Genomic DNA, 8916 nt, shown 5'->3' on the forward strand with positions numbered 1-8916 from the left:
AGAAGTTCCCAGAGGCGACTCAATCGTAAGACGGTTTCCCAACCGTCTTATGTCTCCTCAACAACCAAGTACCACTACCAACGACCTCCAATACAATTCAACAATAACCACACATGGATCATGAAATACAATACCAAATATGTGACTCATCATGAAACTCAATCCCAACATGTTATGGACAACAATTCCTCAAATACCAACATGGTGTGCAAATTGACTCACACAAAGCAATGGCGATGAAAGACACACAAACATATACACCAAATATTGAAACCGAATAGGATAAACCTACTTTTTAGCATGCTTCTCAAGCAATCCAATTAATAAGCAAGATCCGTCTCATAGGACGGTCTCATCCTAGAATACCACATAATAACTATCACAAATTAACCTACACTATAACATAATACAAAACCCCTTATTATTACCCACTAATTATCCACATATACATACTAATTACTAATTAAACAGCCTAATAAGAAACCCCCAATAGTTAGGGTTCATAAGACTAGAAAAGGGTATATCTCAACTTACAAGGTGAAAGGATGAAGGAGAGGGTGAGCAATCCTATAATCCATGCTTGAATCCCCTAATATGGTGTTTGTGAGGGTCTCAGAGAGAAGGGAGAAAGTAGATAAGGAAGAAGATAGAAATGTAATAGGTGAAGAGAGGTTTGCAGGTTTAAACCCCGTCTGCCTAGAGTGCACTCGATCGAGTTCCAAGTCCACTCGATCGAGTGACCCTCACTCGGTCGAGTGTTCAATCCACTCGGTCGAGTACAACGCAATTCTCAGCAATGACCAGTTTTGTAATACTACGGATTTCCTAAGCTCGTACTCAGCCGAATATTCCCTACTCGACCGAGTAAGAGACGTTGTGTATTCTGGGTGGCTCAGTGCCCAGGAATACTCGGCTGAGTATGTGGAATACTCGACCGAGTAGAGCGTACTCGGTCGAGTATACTCAGTACTCGATCGAGTATCCGGTTTGACGAGTGTTTTTCCGCGGTTTGATTTGGAGATGATTAGAATTATATAAACGCGTTAATCAGTTTCTAATTACACTTTTACAAAACCTAAACACTCAATGACGCTCTAATCCTCTCCAAATATCTCCCTAGTGTGTGTGATTATTAACAAGGTCTTTCATCTTGAGTCCTATCGTCGATAAGTTCTCGTTTTACCCTAAATTCTTTGGTTAATCTTTAGGGTTTGGCTTAATGGTGAATTGGGGAAAAATGGGGGGTTTTTGCATATGGTGATTGTTGTTTGTGTGATTGTGTTAGGTGGAGACTTCGTAGAGGAGCCGTTCTAAATTGCCTTTTTGTATCTCTTGCTGTTGTGCTAAGGTAGGGTTTCTCTACTCAGTTCCTGTTTAATTGATTTGAGATTATGTTATTTTGCGTACGATTGTTGTCTGCTGATCATTGTTGGAGTGTTGGTGCGGTGTTGGTATGATGATAGTGTTGGTGTTGTGATTATTGTGGTGGAGTCGCTTGCGGGAGTGGCTTTACACCCTAGTTCGCCCTCTGTGGAACCTGTCACGGAAGGGGATGTGCGCATTAAGGGACAGGGATATCGCTCGTTGATGAGCGGGGCTTAGGTGGGGATTGGCTGCGGTCCCCCACTGGCAGCGAGGATTACCTGTTGTGATGAGTAATCTGGCAGGGCTACACACTTTGGTGTGTAGTCGGTTACTGTGTGAGATCGGGAGACCGGAGGAGGGTGATGATCAACTGGTTACCTTTTATACTTGTCTTACATTGATTATTCAGTAACTGACCCTGTTGTTGTTTTTATAAATTTGTGGTGATTCATTCGGGGATGGTGAGCAGGTTGTGACAGGTGATGCAATTCTTTAGCTATGGGGCAGTTATGGGGAGTCATCACTCGAGTCTAGCTTTCGCCGCCAAGAGATTTAGTTTGCATTATTTGTAGTTGTTAGACTTTTCACAGTTGCACTTTGGTTTTGGTTTTGGAGAACATGTAACTTTAATCTTTTATACTTTAATACATGTGTTTTGGATTGTTAACTTTGGTATACTAACCTCGGGTAACAGAGATGGTAACAGCCTTTCATGCTGTGGTAGTCCTTGGAAAGGTACCCTGGTATGAGGGGGTGTTACAAAGTGGTATCAGAGCGACGATTCTGGCACCTAAAACTAATGAACCCAATGAACTTAGGGTGTCTAAATAAAATGAACTTGGGGAGAGTTGTTTGGAGCTACCGCAAAGACTTTGGAGACGTCACGAAGTCGCACTAAGGCCCTTACGATCTCAAACCGGTCACGTGGGGGAAAATGTAGTATGTTGAGTCAATGTGTGTGTATTACTTGAAAACCTGAATGATTGGATAATATGATAGAGGAAGTGAAATGCGATAGTATGTGACCGATGTGTTGAATTGTCGATATTAGATCTCTAGTATGGAATACGTTGGCATGTTACATGTTTATTAAGTGGCTTTAAAAGGGTAGTGACATATAGTATGTATATTTTGGTAGAAAAGCATGTGTAGAGTATGTTTACGTATAGCAGTAGCTCGTTTTGGCATGACTCGGCCGAGCAGGGCGGGTAATCGACCGAGTAGGGGGTACTCAGCCGAGTAACCAAGTACTCGACCGATTGGAGCATACTCGACCGAGTATCACCCATACTCGACCGAGTATGTTTTCTGGGTTTGTGACGTTGGCTTCTGGAGTGGACAACTCGACCGAGTAATGGGGTACTCGACCGAGTAGTCCATACTCGACCGAGTATGTCACCGTACTCGGCTGAGTACTTCTTTGGCGGATGGTTATATTTATTGAGCCGTAAGCTTTTGTGCTTACGTTTCCTTGCTTCTTATCACCTCAAAATGCCGCCAAAGAGGTCAGGCGCGTATATCCAAGCAACTGAGATGTCCACGGATGAGGTAGCTCGTATGATTGAGTAGCAGGATGCACTCCTTGAAGCTCTTAAGAATGTAGGTAAGGGGGCTGAGAAACCGATGGATGTTACCCACCTGAGCACTATCATCGCCCGCTTCAACCCATCAACTTATGAGGGCGCCGGGGAACCAAAGCTGCTCGATAACTGGTACCGTGAGATGGAGAGTCTCCTTGAAGTGGTGAAGTGTCCGCCAGAGTTAGCTCTTGAGCAGGTAGTGTACTACCTGAGGGGTAAGGCCGCGTTGTGGTGGCAGAATGTAAAGGAAGATGCCAGAGCTTACTACCAGAATGAGGGACTCGGTGCTATACCGTGGTCGGGATTGAAGAGCGCTATGAGGGAACAGTTCATGCCGGAACACATCCATCACAAGATGATAGTCGAGTTCGATTCCTTCACCATGACTGAGGATATGACGGTCACCGAGTACTATCACCGGTTCCTCGAGTTATCTCGTTATGCCGAAGACATGCAGCTAGGGCAAAGGGGTTTGGCTCTTCGTTTTGAGAGAGGGTTGGCACCCAAGATCATGAACCGGTTACCAGCTGGAGTTATCACCGATCTGAAAGATGTGTACTTGAGGGCTGGACAAGTAGAGAGGTTGGTGGATCTATGCAAGGAAGCTACAAAGAGAACCGCTGCTGAGAAGAGGAAAGCAGTGAGTGGGAGTAGCAACCAGTCGGGTAACAAGAAGGGCAACTTTAGTCAGTCGAGGGCTTTCTCAGGGGGAGCTGGGTTCTCTGGAGGGTCGCGAGCATGGGGTAAGGGTGGTGGACAGAGTGTTAGTGACAACTCCAACCTTACTTGCTTCAACTGTGGTGGCATAGGCCACAAGAGGTATGACTGTACTTGTGCCCGAGTTGAAGGAGCCTCAGGGGCTTATCAGGGAAGTTTCTCACAGGGTCCGAGTCAGATTTTTGCTAGCAACAGGCCATCTGGGTGGTGGGGTAACCGTGGAGGGCAGAACAATAATGGCGGTTTTAACCGCAATAGTGGAGGATCGTACCAACCCCCGAACAACAGTGTGACTTAGAATTCGGCAGCTAAGGCGAGTACTTCTAACACCTCGGTCCAGGGTGGAGGTCAGAAAAGCAGCGGGAAGCTATTCATGATGGACAAGCAGGAAGCAGAGAATGATGCTCATGTAGTCACCGATACCTTTTTTGTTTATAATATGCCGTCTTTTGTTCTGTTTGACTCTGGGGCAACACACTCTTTTGTGTCTAGATGCCATGCTTTGTCTATGGGTTTAGGGGAGTTTGAGCTTGTAAAAGATAGTGTGTTTATACCATATGGGGAGTCGGTGTCTTGTGTCAAGTTTTATAGGGATGTGTTCATATTGGTTGGAGGGGTTGACTTGCCAGTCAACTTGCTAAAGTTTCCTATGGATGGGTTTGAGGTCATCGTTGGGATGGATTGGTTGGGTAAGTATGATGCTAAGATAGATTGTCAACAGAAGAAAGTGTCTTTAAAGGGTCCTAAGGGTATAAGAGTATCTTATAGGAGGTTTGTTGTGAGGCCTAAGTGTAAGTTCATCGCGGTAATGACCTTAAAGTCATGTTTGAGGAAGAATTGTCTCTTGATTCTGTGCCAAGTGAGAGACCAACGGGTGGAGCAGCTGACAGCGTCTGATATACATGTTGTGGGAGAGTTTAATGATGTCTTTCCAGATGAGATACCAGGGTTACCACCAAAGAGGGATATCGACTTCAATGTGGAGCTTAAACTGAGAACGGGTCCTATATCTAAAGCACCATACCGTATGGCACCTAAGGAACTGGAGGAGTTGAAGAAACAGTTGCATGATCTATTAGAAAAGGGGTATATCCGGCCTAGTGTGTCACCATGGGGAGCACCAGTGTTGTTTGTCAAGAAGAAAGATGGAAGCATGAGGTTATGCATCGACTATAGGGAGCTTAACCGTGTCACGGTGAAGAACAAGTATCCTTTGCCTAGGATTGATGATATGTTTGACCAACTGAGTGGCGCAGGGGTGTTCTCTAAGATTGATTTGAGGTCAGGTTATCACCAGTTGAGGATAGCAGAAGACGATGTTCCTAAGACATCTTTCCGGTCTCGTTATGGTCACTATGAGTATGTAGTGATCGTGCCTTTTGGTTTGATGAATGCACCAGCAGCTTTCATGGATCTGATGAACCGGGTCTTTAGTCCATTCTTGGACAAGTTTGTGGTTGTCTTCATTGACGACATCTTAGTCTACTCTAAGACTAAGAAAGAGCATGAAGAGCACTTGGACTAGTTTTGCAGACCTTGCGAGACAATCAACTTTATGCCAAGCTATCCAAGTGTGAGTTCTGGTTAGATGAGGTGGCTTTTCTGGGTCATGTGATATCTAAGAAGGGTGTGTCCGTGGATCCTAGCAAGATCGAGGCAGTAACCAAGTGAGAATCACCAAAGAATGTTACTGAGATTCGGAGTTTCGTGGGTCTAGCTGGTTACTACAGGAGGTTCGTGAAGGACTTTTCTACGATAGCATGGCCTATGACAGCCTTGATGAGGAAAGAGACCAGTTTTCGATGGGATGAGATTTGTGAGACGGCGTTCCAGACCTTAAAGGAGCGCTTGACCACAACTCTTATCCTAGCTTTTCCAGAGGGTTGTGAGAACTTTGAAGTATATACGGATGTTTCAAAGAATGGATTGGGTTGTGTTCTGATGCAGAATGGGAAGGTTATAGCTTATGCGTCGAGGCAACTGAAGCCATATGAGGAGAATTACCCAACTCATGATTTGGAATTGGGTGAAGTTGTCTTTGCTCTTAAGATTTAGAGGCACTACCTTTACGGGGCAACCTTTAAGGTGTTTTCAGATCATAAGAGTCTGAAATATATCTACACTCAGAAAGAGCTTAATATGCGGCAGAGACGATGGATGGAGCTGATCGGGGACTATGACATGGAGATCATCTATCACGAGGGTAAGGCTAACGTGGTTGCAGATGCTTTGAGCAGAAAGAGTATTCATTCGATGTGTACAACTATGTATTTGCTGAAGATGAGGGATGAGATGTCCAAGATGGGAATCCATATGATTAGGAAAGGGGATACCATCGGGGATTTGACGATCGAGCCGAATTCGTATGAGAATATCAAGAGAAAACAAGAGCTTGATCTTAAGATCCAAAAATGGAAGTCTAGAGTAGAGAGTGACACAGTTTCTAGGTTTTCTATCTACACATATGGGAGTGTTCATTTTGATGGGCGATGGTGTGTTCTTGATGATGCAGACTTGAGGAGAGTTATCATGACAGAGGCTCATTGCACTCCTTATTCAGTTCACCCACGGGGTGACAAGCTTTATAAAGACCTCAAGAAGACTTTTTGGTGGCCTAATATGAAGAGAGATGTGGCTGAGTTCGTGGCTAGATATTTGACTTACCAGAGGGTCAAGGGTGAGCAGCGGAGACCACGGGGTAAAATCCAATCTCTTGAGGTACCTGAGTAGAAGTGGGAGTCGATCTCTATGGACTTCATCGTGGGGTTACCAAGGATACAACATGGTAACAATATGATTTGGGTGATAGTCGATCCGTTAACAAATTCAGCTTACTTCGTTCCTATGAAGGATACCTGGACTAATATACATTTAGCCTTGAGTTACAGGAAATATGTGGTCCGGTTACATGGTATACCTAAGGATATAGTGTCAGATCGAGATGCAAGGTTTACATCGAAGTTTTGGCAAGAAATGCAGGAATTGATGGGTATGACCTTAAAGATGAGTACAACTTTTCATCCTGCAACAAATGGTCAGACTGAGAGGACTATCAAGATCTTAGAGGACATGTTGAGAACTTGTGCCATGGAGTTCGGGGGAAGTTGGGAGGATAGACTGGATTTGATCGAGTTCTCGTATAACAACAGCTACCATACTAGTATCAGGATGGCATATTTCGAGGCTCTGTATGGCAGGAAGTGCCGAAGTCCGGTTTGTTGGGATGACAGTTCAGAGGCAGTGGTTTTAGGGCCAGATATGGTGCAGGATATGGTTGAACAGGTTCGGCTAATTCGTCAAAAGACGAAAGCAGCTCAGGATCGCCATAAGAGTTATGCCGATCTACACCGCAGAGACATTGAGTTCGCCATGGGTGACAAAGTCCTTTTGAAGGTGTCACCAATGCGAGGAGTGATGAGGTTTGGGAAGAAGGGTAAGCTAAGCCAGAAGTTTATCGGTCCATATGAGATTTTGGATCGTGTAGGTGAGGTGGTCTACTGGTTAGCTTTACCACCAACTTTAGATCGAGTCCACAACGTCTTTCATGTTTCAAAGCTCCGAAATTATGTGAGTGACCCTTCACATGTGCTTGAGGTTGAGAACATCGAACTTGATGAGTCCTTATCTTATGCTGAGATTCCTAAAGAGATATTAGTCCGCAAGGTACATAAGACAAGGAATGGTGAGACCATTTTGCTCAAGGTGCTTTGTTCTGATCATAATGTGGAAGAGGCCACATGGGAACCCGAAGAGGCTATGCGAGAACGTTTTCCTAACCTTTTTTATCAGGTATATTTGGTTACGGAGCTGTAACCGTTGTCTTTTTAGGGGGGTAGGAGAGGGTCTCATGGTTGTTTTTGAGTTAGTTTGAGTCGGGTTAGTGGTGTTTTGTGTTAGTCTAGCTAGTGTTCGGTGTTTTGTCTTATATAGTGTGAGTTTTGAGAGTTGTGTCGGTTCGGTTTCTTGTGTATAGTGTGAACTTCGGGGGCGAAGTTCTTTTTAAGGAGGGAAGATTGTAATACTACGGATTTTCTAAGCCCGTACTCGGCCAAATATGACCTACTCAGCCGAGTAAGGGACGTTGTGTATTCTGGGTGGCTCACTGCCCAGGAATAATTGGCCGAGTATGTGGAATACTCTACCGCGTAGAGCGTACTCGGTCGAGTATACTTAGTACTCGACCGAGTATCCGGTTTGACGAGTGTTTTTCCGCGGTTTAATTTGGAGATGATTAGAACTATATAAACGCGTTAATCAGTTTCTAATTACACTTTTACAAAACCTAAACACTCAACGATGCTCTAATCCTCTCCAAATATCTCCCTAGTGTGTGTGATCGTTAAAAAGGTCTTTCATCTTGAGTCCTATCGTCGGTAAGTTCTCGTTTTGCACTAAATTCTTTGGTTAATCTTTAGAGTTTGGCTTAATGGTGAATTGGGGGAAAATAGGGGTTTTTGCATATGGTGATTGTTGTTTATGTGATTGTGTTAGGTGGAGAATTCGTAGAGGAGCCATTTTAGATTGCCTTTTCGTATCTCTTGTTGTTGTGCTAAGGTAGGGTTTCCCTACTCAGTTCCTGTTTAATTGATTTGAGATTATGTTGTTTTGCGTACGATTGTTGTCTGATGATCATTGTTGGAGTGTTGGTGCGGTGTTGGTGTGATGATAGTGTTTGTGTTGTGATGATTGTGGTGGAGTCACTTGCGGGAGTGGCTTCACACCCAAGTTCGCCCCCCGTGGAACCCGTCACGGGAGAGGATGTGCACATTAAGGGACAGGGATATCGTTCGTTGATGAGTGGGGCTTAGGTGGGGATTGGTTGCGGTCCCCCACTGGTGGCGAGGATTACCTATTGCGATGGGTAATCTGGCAGGGCTACACACTTCGATGTGTAGTCGGTTACTGTGTGAGATCGGGAGACCGGAGGAGGGTGATGATCAGCTGGTTACCTTTTGTACTTGTCTTGCGTTGATTATTCAGTAACTGACCCCATTGTTGTTTTTATAAATCTGTGGTGATCCATTCAGGGAATGTGAGCAGGTTGTGACAGTTGATGCAGTTCTCTACCTACAGGGCAGTTATGGGGAGTCATCACTCGAGTCTAGCTTCCGCCGCTAAGAGATTTAGTTTGCATTCTTTGTAGTTGTTAGACTTTTCACAGTTGCACTTTGGTTTTGGTTTTGGAGAATATGTAACGTTAATCTTTTATACTTTAATAAATGTGTTTTGGATTGTTAACTTTGGTATACTAACC

At 44.4% G+C, this 8916-nt stretch overlaps 1 protein-coding gene across 1 annotated transcript; it reads left to right on the forward strand.

Annotated features, from left to right (window-relative positions):
* The first annotated feature begins 6920 nt into the window (after positions 1 to 6920).
* On the forward strand, positions 6921 to 7475 carry LOC141607389 (uncharacterized). The gene is made up of 3 exons (XM_074426741.1): positions 6921 to 7095; positions 7147 to 7325; positions 7452 to 7475. Exons 1-3 carry the CDS (start codon positions 6921 to 6923, stop codon positions 7473 to 7475), a joined length of 378 nt encoding a protein of 125 aa, XP_074282842.1.
* The last annotated feature ends 1441 nt before the right edge of the window (positions 7476 to 8916 follow it).

This window comes from Silene latifolia, chromosome 10, assembly GCF_048544455.1.
Source record: "Silene latifolia isolate original U9 population chromosome 10, ASM4854445v1, whole genome shotgun sequence".
Classification (NCBI taxonomy): Eukaryota; Viridiplantae; Streptophyta; class Magnoliopsida; order Caryophyllales; family Caryophyllaceae; genus Silene; species Silene latifolia.

Bases quoted from the DNA above. Each gene is read 5' to 3' on its own strand.
- LOC141607389 (XM_074426741.1), top strand. From the start codon at position 6,921: ATGGTGCAGGATATGGTTGAACAGGTTCGGCTAATTCGTCAAAAGACG. The intron at 7,096-7,146 runs GTAAGCTAAGCC...TGGATCGTGTAG, and splicing joins GATGAGGTTTGGGAAGAAGG to GTGAGGTGGTCTACTGGTTA. The intron at 7,326-7,451 runs GTACATAAGACA...CTTTTTTATCAG, and splicing joins AAGAGATATTAGTCCGCAAG to GTATATTTGGTTACGGAGCT.